Source organism: Balaenoptera musculus, chromosome 2 (genome assembly GCF_009873245.2).
Source record: "Balaenoptera musculus isolate JJ_BM4_2016_0621 chromosome 2, mBalMus1.pri.v3, whole genome shotgun sequence".
Taxonomy (NCBI): domain Eukaryota; kingdom Metazoa; phylum Chordata; class Mammalia; order Artiodactyla; family Balaenopteridae; genus Balaenoptera; species Balaenoptera musculus.
Window position 1 is genome coordinate 8,628,872 of NC_045786.1, and position 18,024 is coordinate 8,646,895.

Here is an 18,024-nt window from a genome sequence, read left to right on the forward strand (position 1 = left end):
GCGCGGAGGCGGGGTCGCCCGCAGAGTTAAGTGCGGCCGAGGCCGGGCCACGGGGTGTCCCCCCCGCCCGATGCCATGGACAAGGATCGCGCCTCCGCCCGCCTGCGCGTCTTGCTGCGACACCTCGGCGGCCGCTCGGCCGGGGCCGTCGTATCCTTTGGGTGCGCGGGGCTCGAGCTGGAAGGGTGGTGGCTATCAGGGCGCATCACACAGCCGCCGCGCCGGCTCTTACTTGCTCCGTGCCGCCTGTCCCCGTGATGGTCACGTCTCTTCCGGGCCCTGGGGGCGAGGACAGGTGCGTCCCCAGGAGCCGGTGGTCCCCAAGGCCCCAGAGGGGACCGGCCCGCCCGGTAGGCCCGGGACTGCTGGCCCCAGCGACTGGAGTGGCGTCGCTGCAGCCTTCCGGGCCCTCAGGGCCTCTGTTCCCCGGCTTTGGGGGGGGATGGGAAGTCGTTACCGAGCGGGCCTGCTCTCTGCTGCCTTGTCGCTTTCTGCACTTGGCCGCGCCTCATGGCCGCGGCTGCCCAGAGACCGAGACCGTAAACGGGGGCGCAGAGCTACCTGGAGGAGCCGCGGAGCCCTCTCAGGGCGGAGCCGCCCCCCAGCTCTTCCTTCTCCAGGGGAGCCCCGTGGAGCTTACACTGTCTCCTGGAGAAGGGCTGGGTGCCCCGTGTCCGCTCCTGGTCGGGCCTTGAGAAGTTAATCCCCGGGAGCATGTGTGCGCTACGGGCGTTGGATCCAGAGAGATGTCACTGTGCGACACAGAAGTCAAGTTGATCTATAGAATTGTTTTTGTCTGCTCAGATTAAGTGTTCTCGTTCAGCGCGAACTTTTGGAAGCTCCGCAGAAAACTGGGCCTGGGATTTTTTTCCCTTGTGACCTGTTCTGCTATATTTAGGATCCTGAAATCTTTCCTAAAACGATCTTACTGGCTGTTTCTTTTACTTTCACTATTGCTCTCTCTGCTGAATTCCAAGCCTTGATGAATCAGAACCGTTGTCAATTTAAAATCTCATCCACAAACCGATGAAGGGAACCCAGGTGACTCTGTAATCTCATTTTACAGTTGAGAAAACAGTGACGCTAGGAGAGATGAAAACTCCTGACCAAGGTCATTAAGGGAAGCAGTGGTTGTCAAACTGCAGTCCCCGGACCAGCAGTATCAGCGTCACCTGGGCAGTTGTTAAAAACGCAGATACTCGGGCTCATCTCAGACCTGTGGTATCAAAATACCTGGGCATGGGGCCCAGCGATCTGTTTGCACTTGTTTCTGATACATTTTAATTGTGAGAACCACCAATATACTGGGACTAGATATAACTGGAACTAGATTCAGGTTTCCGGGCCCAGACTGTCAAGACTTTTATTTTTATTTATTTTGTTAATAAATTTACTTATTTTATTTATTTATTTCTGGCTGCGTTGGGTCTTCGTTGCTGCGCGTGGGCTTTCTCTAGTTGCTGCCAGCGGGGCTACTCTTCGTTGCGGTTCGGGACTGATATTGGGACTGTCCTGGCTTTTTGCTGAGAACAGTTGACAAAGAGGTTAACTCTCTCCCTTGGGGAAAACACAGTAGCTGGTAACTCTGACTCCTGGCGCCTGCCTCTCTCCTTGACGTTTTTTTTTGGCCTCACCACGTGGCTTGTGGGATCTTAGTTCCCCGACCAGTAATTGAACCTGGGCCCTACGCAGTGAGAGCGACGAGTCCTAACCATTGAACCTCCAGGGAATTCCCATCTCCTTGACTATTATATTGTCCCCAGTTATATAAAGACATCATTCAAAAAGGATAAAATGTTTAAGAGAAGTGACATTCTGAAAGTAACTCTTTAAGCTAAAGAAACAATGAAAAAAATGAGAAGAAAAAAACCAAGATGCTAAGTCAGTCATCTGTGATTACTGGATAGAAAACAAAAAGGAATTTCTAAGTTCTTTAAGATATTTAAAAAGATACTCTACTATGTGGATCATATTTTTCTTGGAGTCATTGTTTATTTTATAGACTTTTTTTCTTTTCTTTGAGAAACCATAGGTAATTCAGAGGCCTGTGAAAGGCTGTATCGCTGCAAATCTTAAATCTAAGGCAACTAGTGTTTCTTTTTTAATTTTTTTTTTTTTTTTTGGCTGTGGTGTGCAGCATGCGGGATCTTAGTCCCCCAACCAGGGATCGAATCTGTGCCCTCTGCATTGGGAGCGTGGAGTCTTGACCACTGGACCTCCAGGGAAGTCCCTCCTTTGTCAATTTTTAATTGGGTTATTTATCTTTTTATTATTGAGTTGTAATAGTTCTTTATTATATTCTAGATACACATCCCCTATCAGATATATGATTGCAAACATTTTCTCCTGTTCTTTGGGTTGTCTTTTTTTTTTTTAACATCTTTATTGGAGTATAATTGCTCTACAGTAGTGTGTTAGTTTCTGCTGTATCGCAAAGTGAGTCAGCTATACAAATACATATATCCCCATATCTCCTCCCTCTTGCGTCTCTCTCCCACCCTCCCTAACCCACCCCTCTAGGTGGTCACAAAGCACCGAGCTGATCTCCCTGTGCTATGCGGCTGCTTCCCACTATCTATTTTACATTTGGTAGTGTATATATGTCAATGCAACTCTCTCACTTCGTCCCATCTTGCACTTCCCCCTCCCCATGTCCTCAAGTCCATTCTCTACATCTGCATCTTTATTCCTGTCCTGCCCCTATGTTCATCAGAACCATTTTCTTTTTTAGATTCCATATATGTGTTAGCATATATTTGTTTATCTCTTTCTGACTTATTTCACTCTGTATGACAGACTCTAGGGCCATCCACCTCACTACAAATAACTCAGTTTCGTTTCTTTCTTTTATAATTTATTTATTTATTTATTTTTGGCTGTGTTGGGTCTTCGTTGCTGTTCGTGGGCTTTCTCTAGTTGCGGCGAGTGGGGACTACTCTTTCATTATGGTGTGCAGGCTTCTCATTGCGGTGGTTTCTCTTGTTGCAGAGCACGGGCTGTAGACGCACGGGCTTCAGTAGTTGTGTCACGGGGGCTCAGCAGTTGTGGCTCACGGGCTCTAGAGTGCAGGCTCAGTAGTTATGGCGCACGGGCTTAGTTGCTCCGCGGCATGTGGGATCTTCCCAGATCAGGGATCGAACCCGAGTCCCCTGCATTGGCAGGCGGTTTCTTAACCACTGCGCCACCAGGCAAGTCCCAACAGTCCTAGTCTTGAGCCAGGGTTGGCAAACATTTTCTTTAAAGGTAGACTTTTTTTTTTCTAATGACCAGCCAATATTGCTAATATTTTGGACTAGACTCCTACTAAGTTAAATTCCTCTTTTGAATAGCACATGTTTCTCCTTATTTCTAGAATAGAGCCTTTCCATTTTTATTCGTTCAGTAGTTTGGTAGGAGAAATAGCCAGGGGGAATGGAATAGATATAAACTCTGAATACCGTGTGGAAGCCTTGGCTCAGCTGTTTTCTGTTGGGTGACCTTGGACTAGTTACTGAGCTCTCCTAGCCTAGGGTTCCTGCTCTATGCAACAGGAATAATAAAGCTCCTGGCTCCCAGCCACCTCCTCAGGCTATTGTGAAATGAAATGAGGTAAGCAGCAGTGCATCAGAGCTTACGTGTGTAATCAGTTTGCTTGGTGACCATTTAGGGCCCGTCTTCCCTTGTGAAAACCAATCCAGGGCAGACCGTTCCTAGAAAAGGTTGACACCTAAATTTTACTTTATTTGCCTTAACTCACATCCTAGATAGCTCACCACACTTCAGGGACTGTTTCTCCTGGCAGTTTCCACCCTCAACAATTCCAGTGAGTAAATCTAATTTTAATTTTTAACCATACAATGTATTTAAAGGTTTTTTTTTTTTTTCTAGCGGTAACTAGGATATAAAATACATGTTGCCCGATGAGAATTCATTATACAAATCCTCCATTTCCAGGATTTGTTCTAACGATCATGGAAAATTTTGAAGACCCTGACTTTTTCTATATGTATTTTAAAGTTCAGAAAGGAGGAAAAATGTGAGAAAGTGCATAATCTTATTTTGTAAAATTCAGGCATGGTACATCTCATTTAAATTAGCCTGTTGTTTGGTTAGTCTGATGTATTAGCTACCATCTTTGGTTTGTCTTAAAATCACCTTTGAAGTGGAAAACATTGATCTCCATGGAATATTCTCATAGGGTCACAGTTCCAAACCAGAGTAATGGACAAGGTGATCTGAGTTTGTGTGTGTGTGCTGTACACTTATTTAGATTTTTGTTACTTTGATTTCTTCTGTGAATGCATGAACTAGACAATTAAAAACATAAAATACATCAGTTTCCCATCTGAAAAACCCATCATAAAATATATTAGTTTCCCAACTGAAATACATATTCATTACAGAATAAATTTTAAAATCAGAGAAATAGGAGGAATTAAAAAAACATCATCCATAATACCATTACATAAAGGCAATCACTATTAAATTTTTTTTTTGTATTTCTTTATAGTCTTTTTTTAAAACAAGTAGTGTCTTGGTTTTACATCATTGTCATCATATTTTAATTTACTAGGCATTGTCCATGCTATTATATGCTCTTTATTTTTAATGCTTGAGTCATATCCCATTGAATGGATATAATATGATTAGTTAATTATTTCTCCATTTCTTGGTGATAGTAATTAATGCTTTGGATCTAAAGCTTAAAAATTTTTTTCAGATTATTTCCTTAAAGTCTTAGAAATAAAAATGCTTAGTGGAAGAGTACATACATTTCCCAGGTTCTTGATACATATTGTTAGGTTGTGATTTGTAAATTGGACTTATTTGAGATTTTTTTCTTCTTTAGGTATACTCGGGATAATAATGTTCTAAGCCTAGAACAGAGAAAATTTTATGAAGAAAATGGATTTCTTGTCATTAAAAACTTGGTGTCTGATGCTGATATTCAATATTTTAGGTACAGTAACACTATTTGTTATATAACAGAAATATGTATTATATGTGTGTAATGGGAATATGAGTAAGATTAGCTTGTGTATATACAGATATTTTTCAGGGATTGGGTTTGTTAGGAAGTGGTTTGTTAGAACCTGGGCTCGAGCCAGGGTGGCTGGCTTTAATCTTAACCCCGTCGCTTAACACTGTATGTATGAGGCAATTCCTTAACCTTTCCATGCCTGTTTCCATATCTGCAAAACAGGGGAAATAACAGTACTTATGTCCTAGAGTTGTTCTTAGGACTAAATAGGTAAAATAGAGAGAGAATACTTTAAACAGGGCCTGGCTTATTGTAGTGCTAGGGAAGTGTTTGCTCTTTTATTCAGCTGAAACCAAATCACAAATATTTCCCCACTGGTCTGCTAAGCTAAGGAATATTTGAATTCTGGGAGCAAGTTTCAGCCTCACGGTTAGGAGGCAGGCACTTCTGAGTTGGCCATTTTCTCCTTCCTCCCATCAGAACTATTCAACCTGGGGCTAGAGGCCAACTTGGTGCAGAAAAACCACCCCCAAACCTTCGAGTTTTTCCACAGAACAAGGCCAGGGAGGTGCTTGGAGCCTGCGGTAATGACATCATTTACCAATTGAATTTTCTAGGGATGAGTTTGAAAGAATCTGCAGAATGAAGGTGAAACCACTGGGATTGATGGTGATGAGAGATGTGACCATTGCAAAATCAGAGTATGTGCCAAATGAGAAAGTGATTACCAAGGTCCAAGATTTCCAAGAAGATAAGGAACTCTTCAGATACTGCACCCTCCCTGAGGTTCAAGGCCTTCTTGTGTTCCTTTCTCTTTAAGCTAATTGCCCATCTGCATGCCTGCCTCTGATATATTATTATTATTATTATTTTTTACTTTATCTAGCTAGCCCTTTTCTACTGGGGTCCTAGAGTGGTGGTTCTCAACCAGAGATGGACATTTGGCAATGTCTGGAGACATGTTTGCTTGTCAGGCAGGAGGAATGGTGTCCTGTTGGCTTCTAATGGGTAGAGGTCAGAGATGCTGCTACTTGGGCCCAGGGATGCTATAATGCACAGAATAGCCCCTTCCCACAAGCAAAGAATTATCCAGCCCAAAATGTCAGTTGTGCCAAGACTGAGAAATCCTGCTTTTGCTAATTATTTTTGGTGAAGAAGAGCAGGAATTCTGTGGTAAGAGAGAGCCTTTCTCGCACTTCATACAGGCACTTCCACAGGGGTGATAGTGCTGAGGCTATTTATTGTAATATCCATTTATCTTTTCTTTTTGTTTTATGATCTGGTCAGTAGAGGTGTGAGTCTGTTTTTAAATGTAAACTAGGGCCTCCCTGGTGGCGCAGTGGTTAAGAATCCGCCTGCCAATGTAGGGGACACGGGTTTGAGCCCTGGTCCAGGAAGATCCCACATGCCGCGGCGCAACTAAGCCCGTGTGCCACAACTACTGAGCCTGCGCTCTAGAGCCCACGAGCCACAACTGCTGAAGCCCGCGCGCCTAGAGCCTGTGCTCTGCAACAAGAGAAGCCACCGCAATGAGAAGCCCATGCATTGCAACTAAGAGTAGCCCCTGCTCACCGCAACTAGAGAAAGCCTGTGCCCAGCAACCAAGACCCAATGCAGCCAAAAAAAAAAAAAGCAAACAAATAAATGTAAACTAGTTTTTAAAAAATTATTCTTTAAGAGTAGTTCATATTTATAAAAATATCCAAATAGTATAGAAGGACATGAAAAGTGAATTCTCCCACCCCCAGCACCACTCACTGTTCAGTTTTTTTATGTATTCATCTAGAATTATTTCAGGTATAATCAAGCATATCTGTATAACCCCACCTTTTGCGTAACAGGGAATATACTGGTTGTCACTTTGCTTTTCCACTTGCAGTAGATCTGAGACATCTTTCCATATTAGTATCTATGGATCTACTTTATACTTTGTAAACTATTGCATAGTATTCCATTGCATAAATGTAGTACAGTTTATGACCATTTATTTAGAATGGTTTCAAAGGACACTTTGCACAAAGTACTTATTAGAAACTATAACCTCAAGTGCTGTTAAAAAATCTGATTCGTGAAGAAAGACTGTACAGCTGAGCCAGCTGGGATGTCGGGCCCCTTGGGTTGGGGATGGGAGGAGAAGTGGCCCCTCTGAGCCATGCGTTCTTCCCAACCTCAAGTCCTGCTATAGAAATGGAAGTTGTGTGGGTGGATCGAGGATAGAAAGCTGGAAATCACAGGCAACATGTGGTAGATTAAGCTCTATCGGGACTTTCAGATTTCCTACCTCTGTAACGTGTGAACCACATATCTGGTGGTTCATGCAATGATTTTTAGGAGGTAGGCATTCTTTTAATAGCTGGGTATTTATTTTAATATGTATTGGAAAAATGAACCAGCACCTCAAATCCATGATTTCAAGAATATTACTAATCAGGATAAAACTAAGTAAAAGAGGGGCTTCCCTAGTGGCGCAGTGGTTAAGAATCCGCCTGCCAATGCAGGGGACACGGGTTTGAGCCCTGGTCCGGGAAGATCCCACATGCCGCGCAGCAACTAAGCCCGTGTGCCACAACTACTGAAGCCCGCGTGCCTAGAGCCTGTGCTCCGCAACAAGAGAAGCCACCGTAATGAGAAGCCCGCGCACCGCAACAAAGAGTAACCCTCGCTCGCCGCAACGAGAGAAAGCCTGCGCACAGCAACGAAGACCCAACGCGGCCAAAAAATAAATAAATAAATTTTTTAAAAAAGAAAAAAAACTAAGTAAAAGAAGTGAGTTAATTTAATTTAGGGAGAATATTGTCTAAGTATATTGGGAAATTCTGCAAAGCAGGACAGAAACGGTGAGGATGGCTCTTGAATGACGAAGGTTTAGAAAATAGCAGCCTAAGTGAATACTAAAAAAAAAAAAAAGACAAAAACAAACTTCTTATTAAAAAAACAAGCATGAGGCCTGACTCCTGAGATTTTTGTAACATTTCAAGTGTTTCGTACTCAAACTGCCAATATTCCTTATACACAAGAAATCAAATAGTGAGAAAGCCGTAGAATGTGCTTCATTTTTTGGAGTCAGACAGAAAGGGAGTTTGAATACCATCTTTTTCATTTAACTGGCCCTGCAAACTTAGGCATCTTATTCGTGTGGGGCATTCATTTCAAAGTGTTATTAATGAATGGGGGCATTAACTTTCAGGGACTATTGTGAGGCTTAACCGAGCTGATGTGTCAATATATAGAAAGCCCCTGGCAGGTAGGAGGCATGCCATGTTGAGTCCTTTCTGGTTTTTACACCTTTCTAGTGGGTCTGATGCAGGAGGTGGTCCTCCCTGTCACCTGCTCCCATTGCAGCTTATTCCTCGTAGCGTGGGTCTCAACCACATCGCCCGTGTCATTATGTGTTTAACATCTTTTTTCCCACCAGCATATAAACTCCTTTGGGGCAGGGACCCGCTTATCTTGTTCACTGTTGTGTCCCTATTTGCTGTCACTCTGCCTGGTTCAGAGACCTTAGGAAGGTGTTGTTGAATTAACGGCCATGCTGATTGTGAAGTGGCCTCCAGGCCCCTGTTCTCCTGCCCTCGGGGTTACTCATGACAGCTGCAAACCTGTCGGGGCCTTTTGTGGTCACTTCTTACGAAGAGTCTCCGTGAAGGAAAAGGAAGCTGCCTTCTCACTGGGCAACTGCCAACAGCTTTAGTAGAAAGAAGGGCATTCCTGCCCTTTGCAGTTGGTGTCTCACAGAAACTCATGTCTCTCTTGTAGAAGAAGCACTCACGTTTCCAGCTGGCTCCAAAAAGCCTGTCTAGTTCAGAGTGTTGTAAATTTCCAATGATTTCCAGTTGCTGACTTTTCCATGGCTGGTTTGCAAGGTTGTGAAATATCTATTGATTGTTTTAAACAATTGCCATCTGAGTTCTTGTATAGATAGATGTACTTTGTGCCACCTGCCTATGTATCTGATTTCCCATGAACTTTTTTCCCCCTTTCCCTTAGATTCTGAAATATGTGGAGTGCTTCACTGGACCCAATATTATGGCCATGCATACAATGCTGATAAACAAACCTCCAGATTCTGGTAAAGAGCTCTGATTTGTAAAGGAAAAGCAACAACAACAACAAAAAAAGTGTTTAAGTACATAAGGTTGATGTCCTAACTAACAGCAATGTGTACAACTGTTAAACTTTGCGTAAATGAATATATGTACTTTTATTTAAGTCTTAAGATAGCTTACATCATAAAAACATTGAAGTATAGGGTTATCGCTGGGTTTTTACACAACTGGCTTCTGAAAGATGCAGTTTAGTAAACACGACTGTCCCTACACCCCAGAGGCTCCTGTTATTCAACATCCCTAAGCCTTGTTACCACTCTCACCCATGCATGAGAGTGTGGACCTTGCCTTCCTGATCTGAAGACATTATTATTACTATCAAAGTTAAAACTATTCTTAAAAATCATATACCACAGTTATTCTTAAATTTTCCTGTGCTTGCTAAAATGTAGCTTCTAAGGCCTCCCTCCTAGAGAGACCGATTCAGAAAACAGAACCCAGGAATCTGCATTTTTATTAACCATACCCAGAGATGCTAATGCAGATGGCTCTTGGGCCACACTGAGAAATTCAGCTGTACCAGCGGTAGTAAATCGGCCATTAGAGATTCTTGATCCTTTTCTACTTTGTCGTCCTCCTGATGGCTGGGAGAGGTTTATGTGACAGGTCTGTAATTTAACATCAAGTCTTTCCCTCCTTGGGCGTCTTGCCTGGAGAGATCCGGTGGCCTGGGGGAACCACATTCAGAGGGCAAAGCTTGGGAAAAATGTAAATGTGGGCCTAGTATCTCTGATTCTCCACATTGATTGTACACCAAATGCTTCTAGTTTGGTGGGGAAACCTCTGAGAGGCCTTTTATTTAGTTAGTTAATTAACGAATATATTTTTTTGTATCAGCCACTTTGAAGGCTATCAGAGGACCTCAGATTTGACCACTCTCTTTAATTAATCAACCTTTTTTTGGGAATACTAAGCTCTGTGCCCAAACCAGAGTTAGGAAGGAATAAAGCACAGTCGAGATGATGACATATGTACAGCATGCTAGAAAATAGTGTAAAGTAGTCCTTGGCTACCAGAAGCCCAGAAAGAATTACAGCATCCAGAGTTACTGTGCTGATGGGAATTCTCTGGTGGTCCAGCACTTAGGATTCCATGCTTCCACTGCAAGGGGCATGAGTTCAATTCCTGGTTGGGGAACTAAGATCCCTCATGCCTCGCGGCATGGCCAAAAAAAAAGACAGAGTCACTGTGCTGATTCAGTGTTCCAATTTGGTGCTTATCTGTTGAGGCTGGTTTTCTTTAGCATTGTTTCATCTGTTTGCTTTTGCAGGGATAGGTCATTGTTCTGGTTTTTCAGGCAGAGGAGAAGAATTCTGAGACTTGAGTTTATTTATTTTAACAGCAGGTTCTGTTTTAGGCAAGAAGACATCCCGTCACCCCTTGCACCAGGATCTGCACTATTTCCCCTTCAGGCCCAGCAATAGCATCGTTTGTGCCTGGACAGCCATGGAGCACATCGACCGGAACAACGGCTGTCTGGTTGTGCTCCCAGGGACACACAAAGGCCCCCTGAAAACACACGATTATCCCCAGTGGGAGGTAAGTCTGCCTGGCGGCTGAGTCTTGATCAGAATCTTTTGTTGTTTTGATTTCACATCAGTATATATAAGGAGCTTTGCCAATAAGATGACATTTCCTTTCTTAGCAAAACATTGTTCTAGGATTTAGAATAAGGATCAGGGAAAATTCAAGGATGTCAGAGAAAATGATTGTCTTTGTTCTTTCAACAAGTGCTTGAAAGCCAACCAAAGTGGGGAACTTTGGTGATGCTATAAAAGATCTGAGATTATGAAGCCTAACTGCAGAGGTATGACACAAACACGGCAACACCAGATGTGTGTGCCAAGAGCCACATGAGTCTCACACCCTGCTTGGTGGGTCTCGCAGTAAAGAAGTGGGATCATCTCCTTCCAGCTGAACAGACCGGCAGAGAGAGGCTCTGGGGAGGACTGAGTAGTATCCTGTTACAAGGCTGTTCACGGTTTATCGATTCAGCTGATGATACTGGAGGACTGTTTAATGCTTTGGGGCCTTTGAGAGATGAGATCAAATTGGTTCTTCAAGAGCGATAACCTTGTGGTCTGGCACAGAATGTACTGCAGGTGTAAGAGTCCAGAGGCAGAGAAACCAGAGAGGAGACTCTTAGCGTTTTAGGTATAAGGCAATAACGTCTCAAAAATCCCATAATGATGATCAAGGTGGGAAGAGCACCTGTTGTTAAGGCAGACAGAATGGACACGGTTCTGTGGGATGTAAAGAATATGGCTCTCAGGACTTCTGTGCCAACTAGTGAGAATTCTTCTTTTTTTAAAAAATTAATTTTATTTTTGGCTGCATTGGGTCTTCGTTGCTGCGTACGGGCTTTCTCTAGTTGCGGCGAGCAGGGGCTACTCTTTGTTGTGGTGTGCGGGCTTCTCACTGCAGTGTCTTCTCATTGCGGAGCACGGGCTCTAGGTGCGTGGGCTTCAGTAGTTGTGGCATGCAGGCTCAGTAGTTGTGGCTCGCGGGCTCTAGAGCGCAGGCTCAGTAGTTGTGGCACACGGGCTTAGGTGCTCTGTGGCACGTGGGATCTTCCCAGGCCAGGGATTGAACCCGTGTCCCCTGCATCGGCAGGCGGATTCTTAACCACTGAGCCACCAGGGAAGCCCCTAGTTAGAATTCTTGCACTGAGGATTAGTGCTAAGTGAAAATATTTGAGTCTAGATTCTGATATAAAATCTGAAATTCGTCGATTAAGTTGAGGTTTAGGAAAGGTTGGTGCAAGCAACAGAAGTGGGTTTTCACTGACTTCAGCCGAAGGGAATGTTTTGGAGGGCTGCAGGGGCATGCAGAATCGGTGGGAAGGCTGGCCAGCTCTGGGGGTTGGGGGATGGGGAAGGAAAGAGGGAGTCCTTGCTCGGTGGGAACAGTTGGGTGGGGTACCTGGCATGGGCAGTGAACCCTGACTATGTCTGGTCTCTTCGATCCTCTGCTCAGATTCAAAGTGGCCACAGTGGGAGGTCAGATTAGCTTATCTTGGTTACATATCAACCCTGTGCAGGAGAGAAGCTCACTGGGTCGAAGTCCCAATACAGTGCAGTACGAAAGTTGTCATTCCCCAAAAGGAATTTGTATTTGGGATAGTCTTAGGAAAGGAAATGGGATGCTACCCTCCAAAGACCCATAAAGGTTTGCAAACTTTGTCACTTCTCATTTTAGCTTCTTCCATAAAGACATAACCATTACCTAATACAGTAACTAACTTTGAAAATAGTTATAAACAAACATAATGTTTTATTTATTTTATTATTTTTTTAAAATTATTCTTTATTTTATTTATTTATTTTTGGCTGCATTGGGTCTTCGTTACTGCACGCGGGCTTTCTCTAGTTCCGGCGAGCGGGGGCTACTCTTCATTGCGGTGCGCGGGCTTCTCATTGCGGTGGCTTCTCTTGTTGCGGAGCACGGGCTCTAGGTACGCGGGCTTCAGTAGTTGTGGCTCGCGGGCTTCAGGAGTTGTGGCTCGCGGGCTCTAGAGCGCAGGCTCAGTAGTTGTGGCACACGGGCTTAGTTGCTCTGCGGCATGTGGGATCTTCCCGGACCAGGGCTCAAACCCGTGTCCCCTGCATTGGCAGGCGGATTCTTAACCACTGCGCCACCAGGGAAGTCCCCATAATGTTATAACTTACTATTCTTTCTTTACTTTGCATGTGACATGAGTGGTTTTTCAGCCCAGAAAAACTGAGTATTTTCTCTCCCCTAGTTTGGGAGAATAGTTAGCTTCTCAGAGATGCTCCTGAGTAACAGAAGAATGATTTATGCCAAGTTCCAGGTGGGAAAGAATGATTATGGGTTAACCTGGAAAGGTGGTCTCCTGCATTACCACAAAATGCAAAGCTGATCTAGATCTTCATTTATAATTCAGTAATGAAGGGTAGGTGGAAATTCGAAATTTTTCATCCGGTCTAAAAAGTCCATGATTTTAACATCAACATGCGGCTTTCTAAAACCAGTCATCTGAGAAGCTTTGGTATATGTAAGTTTTTTTTTTTTTTTTAATCTAATTTATCTGTTTCTCTTGGAAGAACTTAGAGAAGCTTTGTTTTTTCCTGATGAGTCATTGATAAGGGTTTTAATTAGTGGCTTCCTCACATCTGGACTTGGCTTCTCTCGTGTTTTAGGGAGGGGTTAACATCATGTTCCATGGCATCCAGGACTACGACAAAAATAATGACCGGGTGCACCTCCTGATGGAGAAAGGAGACACTGTTTTCTTTCATCCTTTGCTCATCCACGGATCTGGTCGCAACAAAAGTCAAGGATTCCGGAAGGTATGCGTTCACATCACGGCTCTTTCTGAAGACGAACGGCTTAGGAACAAAAGTGCCGCGATATAGTCAAAGTTAAAGGATTTGTGACTTTTAACTAAACTGCCCTTTAGTCCGGTTTATTTAGCAGGAAATATATTTGCCTCCCTCATGCTTTCTTGCTCACAGCAGTAAGGAGCCAGGTGACCTCAGGATCCCAGCCTACTGAACATTCATGGAATTGCTTCAGAGCGAGAGCTTACTTCCTTGGAAGCTGCTAGCCTATGGTTTCAGAGGCAAAAACAAAGGCAGACATACCAAATAAGAACATCTGGAATGTGTACAGCTCATATAAGAGGAACGTTTGTAATCTTATTGCTCCTGGGGAAAATATTATTGATCGGAAAGGAAGGTCTGAATTGGCCACCCGGAAATCAGATATGGCCATGTTGTTCACCCCTTAGCCTCAGTGTTTTCAATTTCATGATTTCAGTGCTTACATTAAAAATTGACATAATTTCTCATAAATTCTCAGATTTCTTGCCTCTCTAAGATTCCGCAGATCTGACGATACTATGGGCTCACATTTCCCTACGATGACGTGGCTGTTTATACTAAATATTCGGGGCTTCTTTGGGGCTGAGTGAAGTTTTCCAGTCTGTTACAACAATCCCTTTTGTCTCCCTGAGGCTGAGGGTTAGTTGTCAGATTTCATCTTCCATTCATTCGAATATCCACCAGGCTCAACAGGACCGGGACGAGCATGAGGCAAGAAGGCACCCCCCTCAGGGGTACCCCAAAACCTCAGCAGTCCAACTACATAATATTTTAATGTAGTAGTTTAAAAAATCAAAATGAATGCCAAAAAATCCATGGTGAGCACAATGCCAAAATTTTAAAGACGAGGTCAGACCCTCCACTACCATGACCCTCAGAATTGTGCAAAGGGGTACAGGCACTACGCTGGAAATAATGTGTTTTAATATACTGACTTCGTAATTTTTCAATATTTTTTAACTGCTTTAATGTTTGGGGAAATATTAACCATTAAAAAATACATAAAAGGGTACAGGTAGGACTGTACATTTTTTCCCTTTTGCCTCAGGCTCCAATATGGCTTGATATGGCACTAGGGCTTCCATGGGAAATAAATCTTGTGACTCAACTGCCTAGAAATTTGATATTTGGGGCAAAGTAGGAAGCTCTTCTGATGGGTGCAGTCACCCTAATATAACTAACCTGTGACAAGGAAGGTGAGTTTTAACTACCGCCTTGCAAGTTAGATCTGTTTATAACTCCTTCGAGAATGGGGAGAACCAAGGAACTTCCATCTTACCTTCAAAAGGAAACAAGATGGGTATTGTATGTGAATGTGATCAAGCTTTAAACATCCTTTTGAGTCAAGAGGGGTGTCTGCCTATTATTTTCTTTACGAGGTCTTTTCAGTTTTTTCACCCCATAACTGTGGCCATTGAAATACCAACTCATTACAAACTGAACTGAGTAACTTCTGTAACTGAGGTGATGAGAAACCCTGCAATACATTCCTTTGTAGGACTTGGCAGTATCCACTCATTAGAAAAATCCAATGCTAAAAAGTTAAAGACTTCTTACTTACATAGTTCTGTCCCCTGCCCCGTATATACCTTTGGAAAATAAATAACACAGCTAGTGAAAAACGTCTTGTAATTTCTCCATTAGCCTTTAGCTGGGTGGGAAAAAAAGCAGCTGAACCATCAAGAGACTGATTTAGGACACATGGGAACAGCATTCAATCTAGAAATCAAATGCTCAGTGACAGAACTGACTTTCTAAAAGAAGCCTCCTTGCTTGGTTGCTGGTGTTAACGGGGTGTTTTTTGTTTGTTTGTTTTTGGGTTTTTTTTGGTAACATGAATCGATTCACTTTGCACAGGCAATTTCCTGCCATTTTGCAGATGCCAACTGCCACTACATCGATGTGAAGGGTACCAGTCAAGAAAACATTGGAGAGGAAGTTTTAGAGATAGCCAGTAAAATCCATGGAGTGAAAGACGTCAGCCTGAAGGTATGTTTGTATGAAATGACAAGGTAAAGATCTTGGTTTTTTCTTTTCTTCAGATGCTTAATAATTCTCATACCTGATTTAATTTGAAAGTATAAAATGCTTGGGTTTAGAGCTCGTTTCGGAAACATTGCTGAGACCTAAGAATGGCAGTGGAGTTTGTTTGTACTGCTCGCTTCCCCAGTGTGGGAGGCCTGAATTCTGTAAGTCTCTGGGCTGTCCTGTGGTGCGCAGGCCATCGTGTTGCAGAACGGACAGGTAGGAGAGGAGGTAGATAACAAATTCAGAGGAGAGGAAATGCAGGACAAGGCTACCTTCTGAACGCACACGTTTTAAAGGTTCGGGCTGTCAATCATAGGCCTCCTTTGTTTGGAAAGAAGAGAGTATATGCATTTGGAATTCCAGTAAGACTCCCAGAAAGCAATTCTCAAGCAAGTGTTTGTTTGGGTCAGTTTGCATCCGGAGTTTAATGAGAGCCTGCATGTAGCAGAGATGAGAGATCACTGATGCTTGTCGTAGCGGGCGTAAGACAGCATTTCATATGCTTTCCTAATTAATACACCTCATCTGTAGATTATTTGTTTTTAACTGGTGAACATTCCATGCTGCTGCTGATCGATTACAAGTTATCAGTCAAGGCAAATAAATAAACTTATTTGCATCGTAGATTATGTACATTTTAGCATCTGAACCGAGAAGCTGACCCTACTTGTTAAATGTGCATTAGATAACTAAGTGCATCTATTCTGGGGGCGACATGACCCCCAAATAGGCTGAGTGTAATGATAACTCAGGGCCTTCTGGTACTCTGAAGAGCCTTGCTCACTAAAGGCAGGGTACCATCTTCTGAAACAACTTCCCAGTGCACAAATCTTCCTCCACCCTTAACCCCTTTTCTCTTTAGAATCTATGAATGTATCCCATATCTGAAAATGCTCTGGTCTCACATTTGCACATCCTGGAAGTCTTGTCCTTCTCCCTTTGTCCAGTACTTAAATGGCCTACAAAGGCAACATATTTTGCCAACTGGAACTTCCATCCAACACCCTGAATTTCAAGGCAGGAAAAAAATGTATATATTATGTTTGAGGTCTGTCACAGTTGTACTAAATGAATCAGTTCCTGTATTTATTTTTCGTTACTCTCTCAGCTATAGTTTATTGGCTTTACTTAAAAGAACAATACTAACTTCCGCTATAGAGTTCTTTGTCAGGTACAAAAGCACGTTCATATCCCTTTTCTTCTTTTCTTCACCAAAACCCAGTGGAGCAGTCATTATAGCTCCAAGCTCTTAATGAGAAAATGAAGAGTTCAAGAGATTGGCCTCAATTACATATGTGACGGAGATTTCAGAGTCAGGTCCAGTTCCAAAATCGTTCTTCCCAGGATACCTTGCTGTTTGCTCAAAAATAAACAAGAAAGTCTGAATTGTTTTATTAGGAACAAAGAAGAAAAAAACCAAACCAGTAGCCCAGGACATCATTTTCATGATAATGATCTAATCAGGGGTAGATGACTCAGAATGGGGCAGGCAAACATCACCAAGGAAAGCAGGAGCTTGGGTACTAAACTGTTTGTATTGTGACCAGACTTAAGAGCCAGTTCCAACACCTGTAATCAACACGAGTGCCAAATAAAACAAGACTGACAGTGTGGGGACTCACTGTCTTGGCTTACAAAACATGATTTAGATGTTGGCAGGTACATTAATTGGAGTCTCAGAATGTGGTTTATTTACTAACTGTTATGACTATTGTGGACGGTTTTCTTTTTCTTTTTTTTTTTTGTATTTAACCACTTGTAGATGCTAGTAATCTACTTTGTCTTATGGTGAATAGGTAAATCAAAGTGTCCCATAAACTCATTGTGTTTGGTATTATTTCCAGGACGTTTGGAGATTTCGAGCACGCGTCGTGAAAGGAGAAAGAATCAACCTTTGAAACAGCCCTTTGCTCAAACTCTTTTCAAGAAAACCAGGACAGAACAAGGTCTTGGAGGAAAACCTTTTCTCAATGAGATGATGTAACCTTTTCTATCCACTTGTTAACAAAATCAAAGTGCACAGATCCGGTACTTAATTGCATACGGGTAATTCTGCAGCACGGTGGGGTGGCTTTAAAGGATATAAGATCAGTAAAAGTGAAATATTACTGCTTTAAGGAAAACTTGGGGTTGCAACTAATAAAGCTGATGCATAATTGAAGTCTGTTCGATCAGTTTCTTTCACTCAATTAGCTCTTTACCCAAGCAGGGATTAATGTTCTCAAACGCAAAGCCCACCACCTCCCAATTTTGTGTTGTGAGAGATTTCTTTTCAAATCTGGAACAATGAATATTAGAGGCACAGTTAGTGGAGGGCCTAAGAAGGGCATCAGGGAGTAAAAATATGGGTGGAAACTCATGTTCTGACACAGGATTTCCTTCCATGGCCTCTCCAGCCCAACCACCCTCCTTAAAGACTGGATCTTTCCAAGTCTTTTTCTCTAAAGCAAGAAGACCAGGGTAACTTTCTCTGCCAATTCATATTGGGCAGGGCAGCTGAAAACCTTCAGCATTTACGAATGAAATCTAACCTCTTTCAAGGTCCTGGAAAATGGTTAGATACTTTTCATTTGGATTTCAAGTGGTG

General features: G+C 43.0%; 1 protein-coding gene across 1 annotated transcript; it reads left to right on the top strand.

Annotated features, from left to right (window-relative positions):
* PHYH (phytanoyl-CoA 2-hydroxylase) lies at positions 1-17,598 on the top strand. Its single transcript, XM_036842734.1, has 9 exons — positions 1-150; positions 3,744-3,802; positions 4,829-4,939; positions 5,578-5,746; positions 8,948-9,029; positions 10,424-10,605; positions 13,227-13,376; positions 15,267-15,398; positions 17,282-17,598. The coding sequence occupies exons 1-9, from the start codon at positions 76-78 to the stop codon at positions 17,333-17,335; spliced, it is 1,014 nt and encodes a 337-aa protein (XP_036698629.1). The 5' UTR covers positions 1-75; the 3' UTR covers positions 17,336-17,598.
* Positions 17,599-18,024: the final 426 nt, after the last annotated feature.

What these genes read in the sequence shown, in the direction of transcription:
- PHYH (XM_036842734.1), top strand. Translation starts at nt 76, where the DNA reads ATGGACAAGGATCGCGCCTCCGCCCGCCTGCGCGTCTTGCTGCGACAC. An exon ending in GCTGATATTCAATATTTTAG is followed by an intron (nt 4,940 to 5,577) that starts GTACAGTAACAC and finishes TGAATTTTCTAG; the next exon opens with GGATGAGTTTGAAAGAATCT. An exon ending in AAACAAACCTCCAGATTCTG is followed by an intron (nt 9,030 to 10,423) that starts GTAAAGAGCTCT and finishes GTTCTGTTTTAG; the next exon opens with GCAAGAAGACATCCCGTCAC.